The sequence below is a fragment of the Podarcis vaucheri genome, assembly GCF_965113315.1.
Source record: "Podarcis vaucheri genome assembly, chromosome: 11".
Lineage (NCBI taxonomy): Eukaryota > Metazoa > Chordata > Lepidosauria > Squamata > Lacertidae > Podarcis > Podarcis vaucheri.
The window spans coordinates 33,357,167-33,380,420 of record NC_138749.1 but is presented as its reverse complement, the minus strand read 5'-3'; the positions used below and the strand labels follow the sequence as shown (position 1 = coordinate 33,380,420).

Sequence of the window (23,254 nt, the reverse complement as noted above, 5' to 3'; positions counted from 1 at the left end):
TAACCCCACTATCTTCTCTGTGGCCTCGAGACAACATGTAGCTGTGGGAAATGCCTATATGGTCCTCATTTGTTCTTTCGTTGTTGTATTTTAGATTTGATTCGACTTTGTGTAGCGATGTATTAGAGAAGTGTACATCTCTAATACAAAGGCAGGTTGATATTTTAATCCTTAAGCAGTATTGCAAGGCTTTGATTTATATTTCCCTGTAGCCCAAGAGATCAAAAAGAGTATCAGAAAAGTACTAATAGCTTAGGGCAGACACTTTGTTAAATGCTGGATGTAGACCAGGTAAGCAGCATTGAGTACCAAGATGAATCATAGTCTATGTGGTTGTTTACAGTAGAGCGAAATTAAATTATATGAGTGCTCTGGCTTAGTTGTTTCCATTCCCACACTCCCTATAATTTTATAGCCGTGATATATATAATTTTGTCCCTGGGGGACTTTATGTTGTTGTTGTTTTAATCCACTTTCCCTGAAGTGAATTGTGATAGAAGCAGTTGGAGTTGTTTTAAACTTGCTTTGATTTTGATTTCTTTTCCTTCCCATTTATTTTACCCATGGGTTAGTGGCAGTTGATTATACACCAAACATTCCTGTAATACTTCTTCTAGAGGGTAAAGCAAAATCATATCGATGGAGAATCTCTGTGTTCCCATAAGCCAATGGTTGATGGCAAGACCTCTCCTCCTACCAGAGGGGAGGGGTTGTGAGTGGGAGCCGGTTCCCACTTCAGCAGGGAGGCATATTTGGCCCCCTGCATCAGTTATCCCAGCTGCCGCACCACGCCCTTTAGCCAGCCAATAGGGCTGGATTGGGGGTGGGGTTTAGCCGAAGTTAAGCAGCCGCAGCAGCGCCATGCCCCATTCTCCTTCCTGAATTCAACGGATCACCCGCCCACCCTCCCTTTAGGTCATATCTATGCTTTTGACCTTGCTATGGACTTTGGTCGGTTGCCTTGGTTGCCCAGGGGGCCTGGTAGGAATTTTTATCCATTTGACAAATTGGCACCAGCCTCTTGGTTTTTCGCCTGCCTCGTAGCAAATCGGATATTGGCAGTTAGGCACTGGAATATGTGTCGTGTGGACTTCCGGGTTGGTGCCTCCGGCAATGGCGGAGTTCCTCTGATCGGGAGGAACTTGCCCCATGGGAATTTGGGTCTGTACTGCCGCAGCGAAGGCGGAGACCTGTAAAAATCACAGGCGGGAGAAGCCTGTGAAAGTGGGATTCGGCGGGCACCTTTTGCGCCTCCCCTACTCGCGGGGGAACCCGATTTCGGGGACCCGGAGCAACGTGGGGTGAGTGGCGCGGTGCTTCAAATCGTCTGCTTCTTCCATGGAGCGAAGCCGCATAGCTGTTGCCGGAGAGCACTGACTTTTTCCTGTGGACAATTTGACTCCAAAGTAATTACCCATGAGTAGAGCTGATACGGGAGAATCGGATTTTAAACGTTTAATTTGGCATCGAAACGGGGAGGTTCAAAACAGGAAGTCCGCCTTCCCTATTTGTAAATAGACTGAGCCAAGGAGTCTGTAAGCTGAAGTCTTGGAAAGCCTTTTGTAAAAGATTAAATTTCCATCGGTAAAGAGTATAAAATCCCCCTTGGAGGCAGGAGAAGAGGGGGGGAAGCTGTGGACTGAGTATGCCTGCAGGAGAGGGTAAAGAGAGTTAAAATACTGCCGCTCTGACGGGCTGATAGTAGGACTGACGTTTTGGAATGTCCATTGACAGCACTTAGAATGTTCCTTGACAGCTAGCAGAATAAGAGAGATATGTTGTTTCTACTGTCTCTGGCTGCTTCTAAAAAAGGAGTAATAAAGTAACTGAAAACTGAAACTAACTTTGGATTGTACGAGTTGCGCTTAAAGGTGACATTCCTGACTATTATAAATAGAAACTGTGGAAGTTTCTGAAATTGGTTACTTTATAAGAGCTGGGCTAGGGGGGTTTCCAGCTGCAAGATAAAAACTGTGTGACTCTGGGATTGACCTTGAATCTCTTAAGTGTTATGGCAAATGGAAAGGAAAGAACAAATGAAATGTCAACAGAAGAGGCCTTAGTGGTCGCATTATTGAAAATAAATGACTCGCTGGAACAGCTTCACAAGAAAACAGAAGTGATGAATGTGAAAGCGGACGCTGCAAATAATAAAATTGATTTAATTGTAGAAAGTTTAAATAGTCTGGGACAAAAGGTGAGCACCAACACAGAAACCACCCAGAAATTGACACAGGAATCTACCTTAATATGTCAAACTGCAGATGAAGTCGGGGAGAAAACCTTTGCTGCTGAATATAAAACAACACAATTGGAGTGTGAGAGAGCCCCATACATTCAAAAGCAAATTGACGAATATAAGCTGACATTTGCTATGATGGAGCTTAAAGAAAAACAGATGAATTTGAGGATCAGAACCCCACCAGAACTGGGAAAGGAAAGTTTGACAGAGCTTCAGGAGGAGACAGGATCAAAATCGGCTGAGAAAGAGATTTTTGGGGGTCAGTAGGACCGCCAAAAATGTGAATTTACTTAAGGGTAACTGTGAAGGATGTTGGATTGAAGAGAAGGGGGATTGGGAAATATGGACAAATCTGAAGTAGTTATGGTTGGGCCGAGCTGTTGTGGTGGGGATGAGGGTTGCTGTGTTGCCGGGGATGTTGCTTTTGTGTCAAAAAGTGCAAATTTTGGATGGGAGGGATTGTTTCAGGAGGTGGCAGAGGGATGTTCTTGGATTGGTTTGGCAGAGCAGGAAGCCTCGAGTAAAACTTAAGATATTGACGGACGCTAAAGAAGGAGGTGGACCTGCCCTGCCTGACACCTAAACTTTGTTGTGAATCATCTGCTTTTTGCTGGCTGAGAGAATGGCTGTCTTTTAAAAGCACTGAAGTGTTGGATAATGGCAGATGAAGTTGATGGACTAGACGGAATTGGCGGAAAAGACTGGCAAGATCCGAGACCAGGGAGAAGAGTCGGTGGAAGAAGACTGGGAAAAGTTTAAAGACTATTTATAGAAATATTGTAAAATTAATGAATGTTAGAAGAATGTTGGAATGAAATTATATGGCTTCAGTAGAAATGTTATAAGGAATTAAGTATAAATAGATTAATAGAGTATTAAAGGAAAATAAGGTTAAAAGGTGTTAAGATAATTATAGGATAGAAAACAGGGGAAGATGGTAAGGAACTGCTGAAATAATTAATAGAAGTGGAATACAAAAAGGGAGGTGTGAGGAAGCCGTGGAAATATGGGAAAGAAAGATAAGATATTGGAAGTTTTTTCTTTTTTCTTTTTTTCTTCTTCTTTCTTTTGATGTGTTTTTAAAGTGTTTTTGTTTTGTTTTGTTAATTTTTATGTAGTGTTTTTGTATTATGATGTATTGTTTTTTCTTTGTTTTTTCTCTTGTAAGTGTTTAAATTGTTGTAAAAGTAATAAATATTATTATTTTTTAAAAATGGAATATGTGCCGTGTGTCAGAGGGCAGGTTGTGGCTAGCACCTCCCCCTCCCCTTGTTGGGTATTCCATTAAAGGGATCCGGCGGTCGTGGATCCTGTCCGACGCCCTTGCTGGTGGCTAGGGCCATTGCACGACCCCCAGTGACGTCAGGGGAAGCTTCCAATTGCATTTGCATGAACAAGCTCCTCCCACTTGTTGTTAACCCTTGAATGACTCTCCACTGAGTGGGGTGGAGTCATATATAGATTGTTTGATCCAATGCCTAAGCCAATACCACTCGCATGCGGTAACCAATAAAGTTGTGGCCTTATTTAGCCCATTAACCTAAAATACATGTGTCCTTGTGTCTTATTTATCTCTAAGCAGGTGGCGGGTCCTTGACTCACAAAACCATTGTCATGGCAAATAGGCAGTGGTGATCAGAGTTGTGCTCCAGCAATATCTGGAGGACTTCAGGTCCACCTGCCCAAGGATGGGAGGCCTGTAGAGGTCAAGATTGTCTAAGACAACTCCACATAGAGTGCATTGGTGTATTCCAGCCTGGTGATGGAGATGAAAGCTCTATGGACCACAGCAACTCTCTCATCTCTCGGATCCATGCAGCCTGTGCTGATGTAGTACTGATAATCCAGGTTGACATAACTGTGTCAGATGAACTCCTCCCAACTCACCCACCCAGATCTCAATAATACACACCAGACTGACACCCTCATCCACGATCAAATCAAATCAAATAATGGATGAGCATGGTATCATTATGTACAGATCAGGTGTTAAACAACAGCATGCACTGGCCAGTGGGTACAGCAAATGAACAACCCACCTTTAATTGCCTTTTCCCAGCCAGCCTACTTTCCGTAACTCAGTTGGCCATTATGTTTCTTAAGGGAAACAAACTAATTCTTCCATTTCGGCAAGTGCTTCTTGTAAGCTTGTTTGTGGTTCTAATGTGATTTTGTCACTCTTGCTTTAGAGCAACAGAAACATAGCTATGGAAGTAGGTTAAGCAGTGCATAATAATCTTAGCTGACAGACAGTAAAAGTCATTCTGCAAAAAGATTGGCTGAATGAAGCTGCCTCTGAACAAGCTATTGTTGTGTGCATGTGTGAAGAGTGTGCATGTCTAACACCTCTGTATATAATAACAGGCTCTTCCCAGCCTAACTCTAATATAAATATCTCAAAGGGCAGATTTAACCTTGTGAGCTACCGAACAGTAATTTGTGAGCATTTAGCAGTTCAGGAACTGTGTTATCTGTCCACCTTCCTATGTGGCTTTCATCTTCTTGTTGTTATAAAGTGCAGATGCCTTTTCCTGTGTGTTTGGGCAATGTTTCTGCAAGTGCTCAGTGGTGTACATTTTGAAGTGCAGAGGCAAAGCATTATGGCCCCCATAGCCACACCCTCAAGGAGTGTCTAATGTTTATCCATATATTAAAAATAATAAACATTGAACAGCAGTGCATAGGATAATACCCAATTTATGAGGATCAACTGACAATCATAGGATAGTGAGCTGATAAAGTGTGGTAAAGTAGCTTGCATACTGGATTTTGATTAAGGAGACCTGGGTTCATATCCTTTATCAGTCCTGTGGTATGACTGCTGTAATGATCTCAGGCAGGCAAGCAAGCCCCGATAAGAATTAATGACTCTCTGGAAGTTTCATGTTACGTTTATTCACAAAAACACATCCAGAGCCTGGCTTCTCACCTGCTTGCATTGAAGGGAGTTGGTCAGTCTGAAACTCCACCCCGCTCACAACAGGGAGGATGCCTGATTCCCGCCCTTCCCCTCTTGCCCTTCTGTTGCACTCTGACCTTGTCTAGTCTACGAGCACAGGGACTGAGAGGCTGGCCTGCCCTCTCCCCACTTCCACTAGATACACCGTCCGTCCTCTGCTCTTCTGCTGGTTGCCTAGCAACACTCTGATTGCCTCCTAACTCTCCTGCTTCTTGAGGGCTATTTGTGTCCTCTTTGTGAAGGGCAGTTGAGCTACCCTTTCTTGGCTCTGCCAGCCCACTTTCTTCTGCAGAGCCAGCCTCTCTCTCACTTGGCTCAATTTCCGAGTCTGACTCTCCCCCTGCACTCGGTTGCATCACGTTCCTGACAACTGCAATCTTAGGCATAGTTACCTAGGAGGAAGCTCTGCTTAATATCTATAAGAATGTATGAAGAGCGTACTGAATCAGGCCAATGTCCCATCTAGTTCAGCATCCTGTTCTCACAGCAGCCAGCCAGATACCTGTAGGAAGCCTGCAAGCTAGACATATGTGCATCATCACTCTGCCCACCTGCAATTCCCAGCAACTTTTCTGACTCTTTGCAAACTCCACAATACTGTACACAGCATACAGTATTCCAAATGTGGTTGCACCATAGATTTGTGTTATCAGTGTTATGATAGCAGTTTTTTATTTTTAGTTCCTTTTCTTATGATCCCTATTGAATTTAGCAACACTTTATCTGGGTTGGCATGGTTGGGATTGTAGCCTCATTCTCCAAGTTCATCCTAAGATAACATGATTATTTTCATATTGCTACTGATGGGGAAAGAAGTCTAGGTATAGTTGTCATATCAGTCCATCTACAGCAGCAACAACAACCACCCACTTCCAAAAAAATCTCAGTGCATGTTCCAGATGCAACTCTAAAACAAACTAAGCAAAAAAAAAATTATAAACCTTAAAATAATTGCAAAGTAGCTTAAACATAGAATCCATTTTTATTAGCATTATTTACCAAGGAATCAAGCACCCAGAAATAACACCATGATTATTTTATCATTATTTTAGCAGCTAATAAAAATGCTAATTTGCTGATGAGAGACATATGGATAAAGGAAAGTCAACTGCAACCCATTAAAGCCATAGTGAATGCTAAGAAGGAAACCGTCTCTCTCCCCCCACCCACCCCCAGTTCCTTGATAAGACTGGCAATACCAAAATAAAACTGCTTCCGAGCTCTGCTTTAGCACTTGGATTAGTGAGTCACTTTAGTTGGGGGCTTCCTTTCCCACTTTCAGAAGTGGCTCACCTGCAATTCTAACTTTCTGACAGCCGTGCTACTACCACTTGCCCCGAGGCAGGCAGGGAAGAGGATGGAGCTCTGTGGGCACACCAGCAGAACCAGTCAGTTGCTCCTGCAAAGGCAACTGCGCCATGTCAGTGGCACCACTTTTGGGAAGCTAGCATTGCAGCTATGCCCACCAGGTGCATCACTTCTGCTCACCTTAGTTCAGATACTCAGCTTCTGGAAATCTGAGGCAACACTTTTCTCCCCATTAACTACAATAGGGAAATCAAGAAATGGCTATAATTTTTTTATGCCTTGCCAGAGGATGAGGCCTGCCAGATTGTAGACAAATAGGTGCAGTGGGGCCTGTACTGGGCAGCTTTAGAATTTCAAAGTTTAAAAAAGTACAGGTGACAACTTTTTATTACTTGGCAGAATTGGATGAAATACATAGGTACAACTTTTCCCCCTGAGTGAATGAAGAGTGCCAAATGTAGGGGAAGATATTTTTGTGTAAGTGGATCCCTTAATATTTATGGAGCTGGGTTGTTGTTTTTTAAGGACTTCTTTCTCTCCTCCCATCGTTTTGTAGCCCAATTTTATGAGCATGACAAAGATTGCAGAGGTGCCAGTAGGTAGGTAGGTAGGGAGGTTCCTTGCAAAATTTCAGGATAGTGAGTTTTGATAAATAAAAAACAGCAGGGTGTGGGTGGGTGGGTGTGTTGATGAATTGGCACCAAAGTGACAGAAAGTACCTCATCCTTAGTGTAGTGGAGAAAATATCTGGAAATGTCCTGTAGTATTTGGGCATAGATGTGCACTATATAAATGTACTGTAAGGGGAGCCTTTAAAACTTCAGCCATTCTTCAAAGAGATTCCCTTTCCTGCGTGTGTGTGTGTGTGTGTGTGTGTGTGTGTTAAATTAAAAAAACAAGGAGGGGGACACATTTCTGCCCTTCCATCTCCATCCTCCTCTGCATGGTCAAGGTGACTGTGCTGCAGGGAAGCCTCCTTCTGACTAGCTGACTAGCCATGGGTCAATGAATTCAGCAGTCACTATGACCAAGCAAGTATCATTGAGATAATTGCAGTTTATGTTTATAGGAAAGTGTCTTTAGTCACTGCTAGCTGTTCACAAGACTGCCAGTGTGTGTCTTGCCAGCTATGTGCACACAAGGAACATTTGCTTCAGAAACATTTATAGTCCACAATGGGAAACACTGTCTGTGGGTGGCTTTGCTTTACTCAATCCTTGCAATCAAGTCCCTGCAATCAGATGGGCATAATAATTCATCTTGTCGGAATGAATTACATAAATATTGTAAAACATTTATGCACCAGAAAGCACGGCAAAAATGCTGAAAATGACATTATGGAAATAAGTCAGAAAAGCAATCTGAAGATCATGGAAGTTCTCATCCAGGATTAGAAAAATGATTTAGCATGGGGTGGAGTGGCAAATTCATTCCAAGCTATTTATTTCAGTGTGCCTTATTTTGTGACTAAATGTTGGAAGTTTTGTGCAAACCAATGTGATTGATAATAATTCTAATAAAAACTGCATTCATTTACTATATCAAACGTGACAATGAATTTCACACATTACTTTCAGTATTATTTTGCCCATTTGTATTAGATCTTCTGTGACCTGGCCAAGAAAGAAACTCTAAACCTTTTTTGAAAATGAATTTGAGAACTCAAAACATTGTAATGTTACCATTTTGTATTTACTTTTTGTTTTTTTGTATTTTAGATTGATCTTCTTGTTCCTACAAAGGTGACGGGCATAATTACTCAAGGAGCCAAAGATTTTGGTCATGTACAATTTGTGGGCTCCTATAAACTTGCCTACAGCAACAATGGAGAGCACTGGACCATATATCAGGATGAAAAGCAAAAAAAGGATAAGGTGAGGTAATGAGGCAATTGATATTTGGAAAGCATTTTTTTATAGAAAGCTGCTACATCCCTGGTAATCACAGAGCTAGTAGCCTGCAGGTTAATGTCTGCTGTCTGCTTTATAGGATGTTCATGCCAAAGGGTCTATGGCTAAAAGTCAAGGTGAACAGAAAGAATCGATGCCGTTATGCACCAACATTTATAGATACTTCAGTTTTAGTTGCAGAAATGTGTCAAATTTAAAGCTGTTAAATGGAGAATATATTTTTATATGTATATCATCAAATGCACTTAAAGGAAAACGTTTCATTTTCCGATTTTAAAATTCACTTTTATCCATGGTAAAATGGTTCATAAAATATGCAGGAGTCACCTGGCTTCCTGGGCCCCCTTGGCACATTTGCAAACTTGAGAAACTGTTGTGGGTACCACACACACACACCACACTTGGGCCACCTGCCCACCTACACAACTTCCCTGGGCTGCTGCCCACACACTCATTCACCTGGGCCACCCCCCTGCCTGTCTCTGTCTCTTCATCACCCTCCCAACACAGCTGTGATGGCCCAGCAGCAAGTGAAAAGGATTGTGTCATCACACTGTAGTTTGCAGCAGCCTCTGTTGGTAGCTACATGAACTATTGTGTGAAGGCACACTTACATTTTTATTATATGCAAGATAATCAATACAATACTCTGCCTTCAGGACATACTGTATAGTTCCTGCCTTGCCTGTTTATGCTTCAAACAGCAAGGAAATGCACTTAGCTCTCAAATCTGTGGGAGATCTGAGCTAAACATATAATAGAAATCCCAACACAGGGTTAGAAATATATCGCCTGATGAGAGTACACATTTCTAAGTTACATAAGCTTGATAACCACTATATTGCTTCATTGGTGTTCAGTACTGAGTAGATTGAAGGAAGTTTATCAGTCAGAGGGGAATTACTAGATCAAATGCCATCATAAAAATGCCGTCTGTTTGCACATGTGGTTGAGATCTAATAAGAAATGTCATGACCCGCAATTCCACTCGAATCATGCTAGGATATTTAAGTGACACTACCAAGCAGAAAGCAATAACTTTCTGGAAAAAGCTTTTCCCAGAATCTATTTATTTATTTACATTAAATTTCTATACCACCCTTCATATGAAGATCACAGGACAATTTACAATATAAAAACACAAAAATGCATAATCTAAAATAACAGTCACTGGAGCACAGAAAAAATTGGTCCTACCCAAAATTTCAGAGTGGATCTGTAAAATCTAGGGCAAAATGTGGATGTAGAAACTGACAGCATGCATCTGTCTCAAGAAAGACACATTTTTTCTTAACTTGTTAACTATATCAAAGTGAGTCAATCACAAAATAGTTCTGTTATAATCCATATTATTTTTATATGTCATAAGCAATGAAAATTCATAGGCGGAAAACTGGTATTCATGAACATCTCTGAAGACTTTTGAATTCTATTCAAACTAGCCTGGTGTGCAACTGTTTTTCTAAAGAGGAAGCAGTTCTCTTCCTTCTCGAGCGATGGACGCCACCTTGTATTATAGCAGCACTGCCAGTTAGCCATTCTTCCCAGATAGCACTCAGCTGGAGCAAGCTGTGTAGTAGAGTTGACCTTCAAATAGTCTACCCCCGCAGTGATGGTGAGCAGCAATCAAATACAGTTTTCATCTACCATTATCTTCTGAGAATTCCTACAGGGTTTCAGACAGTCTGGCCAGCTATACAAACACAAGTCTAATATTGACCATAGCATGACTCCCTACCATGAATTAATTTCATGTGTGTCCCATCTTTTCTCCAAGATGCTCCTCACAATTTTTTCTTTACTTAGCATCCTGTGAACTACGTTAGGCTAGTCCAAGGTGGCCAGCTGAGCATCACACCTGAGCAGGAATTTGAGCATGGATTCAGACTTAGCATTCTAGCCATGGGCTAGAAGAAAGGTTAACATTGCAATGTAAGCAGTGGGGGTATCATGTATACACTTAAGATTAATGTTTTGCTGGTAGCTGCCCAGAGTGGCTGGGGCAACCCAGTCAGATGGTTGGCATATAAATACAACAGCAGCAACAACAAGAAGAAGAATAAGAAGTTGTTAGAGATGGCAGATAACCTTTCTATATACGGATACAAGATTTGAAGGCTTATAATAGTGGCTTTACATGCCCCTGAGTTATCTAGTTTGAATTAAAGCCTGAGCCAAATGAAAATTCCCAGTTTTCCTCCCTGCCTGCCAGATTCCCATTCCCTGAACCACCTTTCCTCTCACATGGAAAGAGAGAAGTCAGCCCCTCCCTCCCATCTCCAGTGTCTGATAACGGGAGTAGAACCTAGGGATGGACAACTTGTGGCCCTCCAGATTCCATTAAAATCCAGCTCCATCAGCACAAGCTGGCATGGGAATGATGGGAATTGTAGACCAGCAACATCTGAAGGGCCATGGGAACTCCATCCCTGGAACAGACCTTAGCAGAACTACGCATTTCATCACTCTCCCTGTGCACCACCACTGCTCCCACACAAGAGATAAGATATTTGGAGTATGGTGATGGAGTGTCTGGTAAAGATGGTGTTTTGTGGGATCAGGGAGTCTGGGAGGGAGGCATGGGCTTATTTTCAAATGCCAAGTTGACTCAGAAAATAAATTGACTTATTTCCACTGTTAATCTCACTCAGCTGTATCACTAATTGTAGTTTACAGGGTTTTCCTAGGGACTGCTGCTCATTTTTCCCTCTTCCTCAGCTGAATGGCTGATTGCAGTATTGGTAGACCTTGGGGAACAATGAAAACGTCTACTTTAAAACATTCTGCATTCACAGTTCGATAGATACATCTTCATTGTTATTCTAAGCACAAACATTCATTTGAAGAGGGAATCTGATGCCCGACAGCTGGGAGGCAACTTTATAAGAAACTCTAGAATCCAAAAATATATATCCTTCTTACAGCTTTGAGCACATCTTTAGGTTCTTCCTGATCCATAGTTAATTCTTTGGCTTGGAATACACACATCAGTGATGTGTAATGCTCATCTTAGAAACAAAGCAAGCATTGTGACCCCCTTTTCTCTGGTTTGGATTTTAATCTGTCCTGAGGAAGAGCACCTCCCTTCCCTTCATCCATGAACCCACAACTAACCTTCTTCCTACTCTCTTGTTTGCTACCACTCTGTTATTTATTAAATTTCTATACTGCTATTCATCTGAGGATCACAGGGCGGCTTGCAGTAACAAACACAGTAACAAACAAAAACAATACCCCACCCCAATACTCTAGTATCACAAGGTTCAAGAACTGGCATCAAACTAGTTTCAAGGTTCAGCCCCACCTGATGTTGTGTAAGCCACTTTGTGGACAGAGAGAGCATGTATGAAGTAATTTGCCCACAATTTCTACCATAACTTCACAGCCCTACATAGCAAGCTCACTTTTGAGCAAGCTCCAGCTCTGGGAGTGTACAGCTTTCCCACATCTTAGCCACATGGTTCTCTTGGGCATCTTTCCATTCTCACCACATTTGCCACATACACTGGTATTTCTGCCTTTCATAGCCTCTCCTCTCTCGCAAGAGGTGGGGACCAAAATCCCAAGACCCAACTCAAGTGGTTTAGGTCCAAAACCTCACAGAAAGAAGCTGCAGAGAGCTACCTCTTCCTTTGCCCCAGCCATCTTTCTCCTTGCAGGCTTCATTGTGAAAAAGAGAGGACATTACCCATTTCCTAAATGCAGGCCTCTACGGGATGGCTGGTGCACATGGTGCTGCTTTCGAATACTGTCCAGAAACTTCAGCTACTGGAAAATATCCCCACTTGGTCATGAAGCTCATTAGGTGATCTTGGGCCAGTCGCTGCTTCTCATCCTAACCGACCTCACAGGGTTGTTATGGGGATGAAATAATGAGGAGTGAACCATGCAAACCACGAGCTCCTTGGAGAAAATGATGAGATACAAATTCAATAAATAAAACATTTTAAGTAAGTAGGCATTATGAACAGATTACATCAGTTCTATCTTGCCTTCACTGTCCAATTCAAAATGCTGGTTCAGACTTATAAAGCCCTACACAGTGTGGGTTTTCTGTATTTGATAGATCCCCTCCTCCTGTATTTTTCTATCTGTGTACAGCAAGGCCATCTGCAGAGACCCTTTTCCAAGTGCTTTCTGAATCTGAAACTTGGAGGCTGGCTATGACAAGAGAGAGGGGGACTTTTTGGCAGTGGCTCTGGAATGCTCTTCCTACGTAAGCTCACCTGCTGCCCGTGTTGTTGTCCTTTCAGCACCAGGCTATGACCTCTGTGGTTCTCCAAGGCCTTTTAATATCATGTATTTTTCATTCCACCTCACCCTACCTAATGGTGGGGCCACTTTTGCTTCTTTCTCTCCTGATAGTACTTCATCTTCAAACCAGGCTAGGATAGCCCTTGCAAATGTCGGCCTCTCCAAATAGAGGACTGCCCTCCGGACAAAAGGACACACAGCCACTATATGCTTAGTATGTGCCGGTAGTTAAAGATTTTTGGGATTGCTTTGAAGTGTGAAAAAGCAGCTTTCTAGCAGTGTGTGTGTGTGTGTGTGCCACTTATATAGTTGAACCAATATTTTTGATATTCATGACAAAATTTGCATGTTTGATTAGGCACTAAGCAAATGGCATGAAAAATCAAATGTATTTCTTTGCTTTTCATCCAAGGCTAATCAGGGCAGCTGGAAGGGCAGGCGCGCATGCACGCGCACACGCACACACACACACACACTTATCAGAGTTTTCTTTTTAACATTAATGAAAGCAGCAACAGAAGTAAAGACTGTTTTAGCTCAGTTCTCATTGCACTTTCAAATGGAGAGGATATGAAAAAGAGCAGTTGCTCCTGCTGTTTCTTTCTGGCGCTTGCCACTTTAACTGCCAGTTATCTGAGTTTAAATCGACACCACGTTCCTCTAGGGATGCAGCCCAGGAGAGCTGCAAAACTATACCCTACATTCTCTTTCTTTCTCTCTCTCTTTGGGTTCATTTTAAATGGTTTGAAAGATATACACGGACACCATCTCGGTGTTTGGACTGAGCTGGAAATCACTGAAACTGGAGCATGTTGAGAAAAATACATTTGGGGGGGGGATCTCTCTGGACTAAATGGTAATCATGTTTTCCTCAACTAGAGGTCAGTAGATCACTGTACTTTCAGTGCCATAGTAATGAATACCATACTTGGTGGAGTCTGTTATGGGGAAAGGAATAACTGTGGGTCATATGAAAGGAATTGCCATGTAAAATTAGAAATGCATGCCATGATCTGCAAAATCCTTTCCCGCATGCACTTGGGATGTTGCATGCATGGAACAGATGTGCTTTGTGAAAACACCCTGTTCTACAGTATCCTGCAAACTGCAGGAAACAAGAGTAGCTCCACTTTTCTCCATTCTTTGCATGTGGAAAGAAGGGAATGGATGAGAAATTTGGTTTGGTTTGCAATCCAGTGGGAACCCACGTAATTCTCCCTTCCCAAAACATTATGCAAACAGAAGCATAGCTATCTGTGATGGGAATTGGGGTTGCTTGTGCATAAACTGCAAACTGCTCCAAGCTGGTTGTATAGCTAAACCTTTCCCTGGTTTGACAGCCCTTACAACGCGACTGTCTCAGTCACTGGCAGAATCCGTCAGTGGGCGTTTCCTAAATTTCCTCCAACATAAAAATTCCTTGACTCCAAGTCTCCTTCCTGTGCTCTCTCCGCTGATTTCACTGGAAGAGTCTCGGAGCCTCCCCTCCGTCGTACTCTCAGCCTCCCATTTCTCCCTGGTGTCCCCTGGATTTCCTTCCCCAGCGGAAGCTCTCTCTCTCTCCTTGCTAGTTCCCTCCCCTGCATCATTGGAGCGTCTTACCTCTCCTCTCGCCTCTGATGGCAGTTCCCTGACACTATCTTTTGAAATAAACACTTCTCTGAATTTAGCAGAGTAGCTTTTCAACCAACAAATGTACACATTAGGGGAAGGCATGCAACATCCACAGGCAATAGAAATACCAGGTCAGGAGAGCAGTTCTACAAATCTGCCTCACCAAGTGTGTTGCTACTGTTTTAAGTGAAGCAACCTAATTTGCACTTCCTGGACTAATAAGACAATACTGGAATGGAATAATGCTTCAGATACTTTCCTGGATTTTGTGATAACAGTTCTCAGTTCAAGAAGTGTACCAGAATCCATATTTGGGAATAAGAACAATTTAGAAATGTGTGCATTGGTATAAAAGTATCCATATTTAAATATTAATTCATATAGTTATTTTTTCAGAGTAAAATTGTACTTAAATGTGGAAACATGATGGGATGGACTCATGAATGAACACATGTGAAACTGACACAGACCAAAAATAGATTGATCTATCCATTCCTTACTACTATATAAAGAATAATTACAAATATTGCTTTACATCAAAGTAGGCTGATGAAAAAACTTTGTCTGTTTTTTCTCTAGTCTACCAGGCAACCTTGAAGATGGGGGAAACAATGGCTCAGTCTTGCACTAGCCAGTTGCTAAGGAGAAGTTATTTACCTTGAGGATATTAATAATGTTGTGTTTGCAGGATTTTTCACATATGTTGTCTAGGGGAAAAATGGTCTTTGCTCTGTTGGAATTACTGGTAAATACTGCAAAGAAGACAGCTTAATTGCATCCCACAGCTATTGTTCAAAAATATTTCAAAAAAAATATCTTATGGCAAGAGGATTAAAAAGACTAAGTTCCCCAGGATTTTCTTGTCAATTGAGGAGAATCGGTCTATAAAGAAAATGTTGGTTTTTTAAAAAAAACAACACAGTTTTTTGTTTCCCTCCCTCCCGCTTCTTCCTAGCTGCTGCATACTCCTTAGCTTTAAATGACAGAGACAAAAATAGAATTAAAACATAAATGTACACACTAGAACCACTGAGGTGCTACACCAATTGTACAGCTCAACATGGTAGAGATCCCAAAAGTGAGACAAGCACTGCTTTCCTCAGGTCCATCTGGTTGGCTGCTGTGAGAACAGGATATTGGACTGAATAAGCCTTTGGCTTGATCTTGGCAGGGCTCTTCCTACATTCATATGCCCCATACTGTTAGAGCTGTGTTTTGTTATATTAAATGCAATACTTTAGATTTCCCTATTGCTTTTATTTTTTTCTTACTCAAGTCCAATGAGAAGCAGCCTTTGTACCTGCCACTTTGAACAGGCTGATGGTATGGTTGCCCCTATGGGGTGATTGGCAACCAGCTCGCTCTCTCCTTGTTCTCTTAATTTGTTTCCCTGTAAAATAAAAAATCACTGCTGCTACATGCTGTAGCATCAAGCAATCGAGTATCAAGGTGCTATGTAAAAGCTTATACAGTGGTGCCCCGCAAGACGAATGCCTCGCAAGACAAAAAACTCGCTAGACGAAAGGTTTTTTCATTCGTGATTTGCCTCGCAAGACGAATTCCCCTATGGGCTTGCTTCGCAAGACGAAAACGTCTTGCGACTTTGTTAAACGGTTTAAACCGTGCTTCGCAAGAAGAAAAATTCGCTAGACAGCAAAAATTGCGGAACGAATTAATTTCGTCTTGCGGGACACCACTGTAATGTGCTGCTTTCAGTGGCGTAGGGTGGGGGGTGCCAGGGGTGCCGGCCGCACTGGGCGCAACATTTTGGGGGGCGCGTTTGGCCGGCCCTCCTCAAGGAAGCAGGAACCCCACTGTCCTCGGACCTCCTCCGAAGCCTGGCGGTGGGGCAGAGAGACCTCCTCCCGCCGCCAGGCTTCGGAAGGATGCTCTGAAGCCTGGCGGTGGGGCAGAGAGACCTTCTCCCCGCGCCAGCCTTTGGATGGCTGCTCCGAAGCCTGGCGGTGGGGCGGAGAGACCTTCTCCCCGTGCCAGCCTTCGGATGCCTGTCCTGAAGACTTGTGGTGGGAGCAGTGGCGTAGCGTGGGGGGTGCAGGGGGGCCTGCTGCACCTGGCGCAACATCTGGGGGGGCGGAAGAGACTTGAGTGCTAAAATCCACGGGTTAGGGGGTGCAAATTACTTGCCTTGCCCCGGGTTAGGGGGCGCAAATTACTTGCCTTGCCCCGGGTTAGGGGGCGCAAATTACTTGCCTTGCCCCGGGTGCCGAGAACCCACGCTACGCCACTGGCTGCTTTACAAGGCAAGGGCATGGCAGCCTGGAGCACAGGGCTGTAGCCTGCTATAGATGTGTTACAACAGTCACTTTCATTTTCCTGATAACAAACACATTGCAATTTCAGTCTTAAGAGAATACTGCAGCAGTAGGTAACACAAACTGGGGGGAAGGCGTTGTTGACACTGGGGAATCCCTGAGCTCAGTTGCTTCCCAAGTGCCAACAATCACCTGTTGGTTGGCTCTTGAAAAATGCTGGAAAGTGGCTTTGTGGGCACCGCCAATCAGGTGGCCAGGAATGCCTGCAAAGCCTCTTTTGTCCAAGCCTCGCCTTGATCTTCCCCACACCTGACATCATATATGACATCATGTGTAGGGCAGGCTGGGTGTGGCTTGGCCAAAATGGCCTTATGGTGCCACAACACTGCTCTACATGTACTATAAAATAAACATGCATCTGGCAAGCACCAAACAAACACTTACCCCGAGGAAATAAATCCTAAAACAAATATGCCTTGCACATCATTTTAACTTCTGCATTTAGCCAGGCTTACTCGGAACTGTTACCTTGATAGCTGACAGTTTGCTTGGCACAGGTGGCATTTTATTCATTAATGACTTTTTTAATAAAAATGATGTATCTCCAAGCTGCATGTGTGAGATTATTATTTTTTAATCCTGCATTCCAAATAATCTTGGCATTTTAAAAGTGCTTGAAAGAATTTTCTCCTTATTTTCTGGTCTGCCAAACGGTACACAAACATATCAATAACAGATATTTTAATGTCATCAGTAGTAATGCTTTTTGCAGCGGGGAGGTGCACATTGCACAATTGAAGTATTTTCTAGGTGTGTGTCTTGCTTTCCCTCTCACCTCTCACTTCTTCTCATCCTCCCCAACCCTAGTATTACTAGACTAAATGATGATGTTAGTTTCAGCAATACCCTTAACAGGAGCAGTGCTTGATAGCTCATAAGAGCAAAACACAATGGTGCACTTCTTTAAACAGCCTGTACCTTGTTAGTGAATGTTTTGAGCAATATGGTTGGAAAGCCACTGCTATTAATGAAATTAATGGCATCATTTTTAGGTCAGGGTCTCCCAGCGTGGTCAGTATTGATCCCCTGTGTTGATGGGATTGTGCAGAGGTTGAATAAAGTCCTAGGGGTTGAAAGAGGTCAGAAAGGTCTTAGAGTGGAAAAAGAAGTTAATAGGGTCTCATGGAAGAAAATTTAATTGGGAGCTATGAGCTTCAGAAATAAAGGGCATGGGCATGTGCAGAGTGATATGGTGTTATTTTCCTTTGGTTTTACTGTTTTTTTACATTTTATGATTCCTAGTAAAGGCGATTGATTAATAAATCCTGATTATAGGTTGATATTCTTGGCTTTATTTCATTTACATTCCTAATAATTTGGGTTTGGGTCAGTACCTTTATAAACTCATCAAGGGGTTCATGAGCTCTGACATTTGGGAAACCCTGTATTGGGTAATGATGGATCATATTGTAGTTTGATCCTAAAACCTGTTTACAGAGAAGGAAGCCACCCTAAGGCTGAATTTAGACACATAAAAAACAACAACCAACGATTCAGTTAAATGCATTGTAAACTTCTTACAGGGAAATCCCGCGGGACTCCATAGCAACATCTGGTGCCACAGAGTTATAACGCATATAAAGCGCTTTATCTTTACGAATGTAGCTGAGTCGTAAGTTCAATAGGGTTTACTCGTCAGGAACTGGATTTAGGAATTGTAGCCATTGGTGAGGGTTTTTTTCTGGAACACCAAGCATTCCCAATAATATCCATATATAAAACATAATTCTTTCCTGAGTCAGGCAACCTGACTTTCTGATGGTAGCACATATCTGTCTATCTTTGCTGTTTTTCACGGTGCTCTCTTACCTCCATCTCTCCACTCTGCCTGGTTTCTTTTGTACTATTTTGCTATCACTGGTTTTTCTTGGTCACTTTTCAGGTTTTCCAGGGCAACTTTGATAACGACACCCACAGAAAGAACGTCATTGACCCCCCAATCTATGCACGGCACATAAGGATCCTCCCTTGGTCATGGTACGGCAGGATCACTTTACGGTCAGAGCTCTTGGGCTGTACAGAGGAGGACTGACGAGGATCTTCACTTTTCCGCACAACTCTTGATATTCCTAAAAAAAATATCTCCATAGAAGAAACTGTGCAAAACCTGTAGGAAGTTGAATGGGTTTTTCATGAACAAGTGCTCACTTTCTGGTAGGCCGCTAACTGTCTTTTGTAAGGAGGTCTAAGCCTGCCCTTAAAATGGTCCAAATCTGAGTTGGGGGTTTTCTTTGGGCTCTTTTAAATCTTAGTTCCAGTTATTACTCCGTTTTGATGTGGAATTTACCTTTTAAGGTTTTTTTTCTGAGTTATTTCATGCTGGCTGAAATATCGTTAGGAGTAAGAAGCAGCATCCTTTTTACAAGGAAGATGAAAGTGGCGTGACCGAGTTCACGTGTGACTTGAGAAGGAACAGGCTGATTCATTGTTTCCAAACCCACATGGTCATCTCACTTGCAAAAAGTGATACTGCAGCTTTAGCAATAAGTTTTTCTCGGGGATGACTGCATTTGATTGTTTCCCTTGTGCCTATCAAGCATTGTCAAGATTAATGACACTTTTTTGGAAGTGATCTCTGTGGTCTGCAGTCCTCCTGGTGTCACAAACTACCTTTTGTAATTTTCTTTACAAACAGCCGAGTCCACCCACCCTAGGGTTTCATTTCCACATGTTTTGCTTCCCATTTAGCACACTGTGGGCATCGTCACTGTCTTTTATGTTTGATCACATTAACTGCTTCTGTTTCTTTTCAATGAGCCAACCTGAATTTTATGGAACAAAATCTGCTATCAGAGTATTATGAGGTTAATGATTTTGTCAGTGAATTCAGCTTGCATTTTCTTTCTAAGGGATGCTGAGATGAAAGATCATGGACCAAATTCAAAGCTTAAGTAACTGTAGCCGGGAGGGAGGCACACATGAATGCTACAAAGCGGGCATTCATTTGATCCTGCATTTTCATGCATGGTAGTTGCCTCATGGAGCTGCCTAGGAGATGGCTTCTCTGAGATGCTTCCTATGACTCAATGGGCAAGGGTCATTGTGAGATCTAGAGGTGCATGCCGAAACATATGGACTGTGTATCCTTGTTCTGAGGAGCAACTCAACTACAGCACTGTCCCCAAGCTTCAGAAATATGTGTGGAAGGATGAAACCTGAGGCTGAGTGGTCATATAATATTATATCTTAACATTATTTTAACCATCAGCTCTGCAAGGATTCTTCAGGCCCTCTGACTGGAGAAGACAAGTCTTGTAGGATACGCAAGTGGCAGTGTTGCAAAAACAGAGAGAGGAAGGAAGTGGGGATTCAGATACGGGAATTGGATTCAGATACGGGGCAGGTGCTAATCATCAGCGATAATAAGCAGGGCTGAGTGTATGCTATGAGCCTTCAGGAAAGAAATTGGAGGGAGAGCAAATAACTCATTATTGGGTGATGAATTCAGCTTTCTGGGAATGGCAGCCTTCATTTCAAAATGAGAAAGTTTATAGCTCTTAAGACTGCAAAAAATACGATCGAAAGTATCTTGCCAGCAGCTGCTGCAATCTCCAGAGGTTGGAATTTCAGTGCCCACCATAGTTCCATCGCCTCCCCATGACTGGAAAGGGTATAGAAGTTGGATTGTAGAATTTTAATTATTTTTTAAAATGTGGATCATGCAGTGCCCTGATAACAGAGAATGGAGTACATACTGCCCTGATGGATCAAGCAGTGTGCATGCATTCAGAAAGATAAGCCACATACAGGAGTCAGTCAAACACCACAGTATTCCTACTTCAGGCATTCAGTTTTCTTATCATTTGCAGCCTCAGTGCTGGCAGAGCTTGCTATCACGATTGAAGGAAGAGCTGGGATTACTGAATGGGGTAAAAAGGTTTCTGAAGTGTTTTCCCAAGTAACTCCATGAGGTCATGTGGCAACCGCAGCTGCTGCATCATAGCTGTGGTGTGAACTGTTTATCACAGGTCAGCTATCGCTAATGGGTCTTGCTTATACATCAGAACAGATCCCTTCAGAGGAAGCAAATATCTCAAGAGGTGACCTTATTACTCATCGTTAGTGATTAGCCTATTACCTAATAACACCCTCTTCAGTTGATAACCTGAATTAGCCATAAATCCAGTTCTCTTGCGCATTAACCTCTGTCACTAAGATCTTCCATTTGAAATTGTCAAGATGGCTGTAGCTTCATTTGAATGGACCTAGGATGCAGTGCACGTCAGTCAGTGCTAGAAAGCCATGTATGCAGTTTTCCCAGAGAAACAGTAGCCCATGCCAATCCCTGGCCAAGCAAGATATGAGATGCTGTTGCCATTGGAATTAGTACACAAAGGTGCTGGCAGGGCACTGTGTAAATGGCTCTCCATTTCTGACTGCCCGACCACCATCTGGGTCAGTGCAACCCAAGCTGTGACAAATGTGTATGAAAACACGGCCAGGATTTAATAGAAGGAATTTATCTTGTGTAAAACTCCTTCATTGTGCAGAAGGAGTTCCTGGTAAATGGTAGTCCTAACAAATATTGCAAAGCACTTTCATTTTAATAAGGTATTGGTATTCTGTCCATTTCTTTTATAATTCTTGAGTGTCTTCTTATTACTTAAAACCTTCAAGTTGTGCTCATTTTCATTTTTAATTTCATAACATACTGTGGTAGATTTTTTTTCTTGGTTGTGTCTCATTAACACATCATGCTAAGTATTTTTTTATGAAATTCCATTATCATTAAAAGAAAAAGATGGAGATATAAAGATGGGCTCTATGACCTTAATAAATACTTAGTCATCCTATAATTTTACAGTAAGGAATCGATACGCTTGTTTAAAAAGAAAAGAAAAAGATTTAAAAGTCTGATATATTTTTTAAGGGTCATCACAACCTTCACATAAACTCCTACTCTGCAACAGGAGATAATGGCCACGTTGACACATCACATGGAACTGTGCAACGTGAACTCACATGTTCCTCCCCTCTTCTCTCCTCTCTTCCTCCTGAGGGGAAGAGTTTAGAAGTTCTCACATCCACTTTTGCTTAATCATGGTTTGCCGTGTCATCTAGAACAACAAGCCTGTTTTAACATTAACTGCGGCTAATTTTAAGACATACCCTCAGGTCTAGATGTTACAGCAAGCTGTGGTTAATCAAAAGTAGAAGTGAAAGCTTCAAAATTCCTCCTTCTGACCACATGGAAAGAGGATAGGATAGGGGAGAGGGTGAAAACCCAAAGCTCACCGCAGCTTATTCCTGTTTGTGCACATCACACTAAACAATGATTTAGCATGACATATGGACATGGTCATTACATCTGCTTTGCTTAAAAACAAAAACCTTTAATGATCAGGGGATGCTATCTTGAAAGCGCCTCTCAAAAACATCGAACCAGTAGAATAATGAGATCTGTCGATAAAGAGCACCTAATTCTTAAGGTGCATTTGTTCACACTTTTTTTTTGTAAGGCTTAGACATGGATATTCTGAGCTCCTTAGTTTGAGAATCTGATCAAGGTAAAGCAAGTTATGTGTAAGAAATGTTAAGGTCCTGTGCAACACTGTTAAGTTTATGGGGTTTCTTTGTTTTTTAGTTGGATTTGTGCTGCATTACAAAAGCCACTAGACTGTTACTGTCTTGTCTGTAACTGTGTTAACATTTCTTAACAATGTTATCTATGGAGTGGTCTTCAATTGTAGTGAATAATTTTAAAGAGAAAGTCAATCATAACTGTGCTTTAAGGTGCAAATGGCTAACAGAATAAGGATGGTAACTGAAATGGCATTTAACTACAAATGGCCCAAATCCTGCACTTTTAAGCTCTTATGAAGATCCTATGATTCACAGCCTACTTCCTCCAGAGTAGTTTTTCTTAATTGTATTGGCCTATGCTGGAGAAAAGAACTGTGGATTGTTTGACATTTTAGTGGGTCGAGACTTCAATGGGGCCTCATTTTTATACGCCTATTTGATGGGGCCAAATTTTGCACTTGCAGTCCTTGGCTGGTTCAATGAATAGCATGCCTAATCGTATGAGGCCTGGCACCACCACAGTAAACACTGGTACCAACCGCAAGGTCTACCTGTGGTCCACCCAGAAAGAGTAGTGGCAGTGTCATATTGGGTGTGTGTGAAAGATTGGGGAAGATGGGGGATTAAACGGGTGATTGGTGCTGCATCTATATGGCACTTCTTACGGAATCACTGTCGAGCAAGGGAAACTGCATACACAGTGCCCTTTTGCACATGAAAGCCCCAAACCCAAAAGAATGCAGGCCACCTTTGATGGATTGGGGTAATGGTCAGCAATTGGTCCTCTGCAGAAGATCTTACTGAAAGAAATGCTTTGGGGATGCAGCTTCCCTGAATAAGAGGTGGTTCCTGCAAATAAGGAATAAGAGGTGGTTCCTGCAAATAAGGAATAAGAGGTGGTTCCTGCAAATAAGGGGACGCGGGTGGCGCTGTGGGCTAAAGCCTCAGCGCCTAGGGCTTGCCGATCGAAAGGTCGGCGGTTCGAATCCCCGCGGCGGGGTGCGCTCCCGCTGCTCGGTCCCAGCGCCTGCCCACCTAGCAGTTCGAAAGCACCCCCGGGGGCAAGTAGATAAATAGGTACCGCTTACCAGCGGGAAGGTAAACGGCGTTC

The 23,254-nt window shown here is 42.6% G+C and overlaps 1 protein-coding gene across 1 annotated transcript in view; it reads left to right on the top strand.

The window, feature by feature from the left end:
- Window positions 1–22,585, top strand: part of EDIL3 (EGF like repeats and discoidin domains 3) — a 241,786-nt gene extending 219,201 nt beyond the window's left edge. The window contains exons 10-11 of the mRNA XM_082191968.1: window positions 8,228–8,383; window positions 18,503–22,585. Of these exons, the coding sequence (XP_082048094.1) occupies window positions 8,228–8,383; window positions 18,503–18,652 (306 nt within the window). The 3' untranslated portion in view covers window positions 18,653–22,585. The remainder of the gene's footprint in view (window positions 1–8,227; window positions 8,384–18,502) is intronic.
- The last annotated feature ends 669 nt before the right edge of the window (window positions 22,586–23,254 follow it).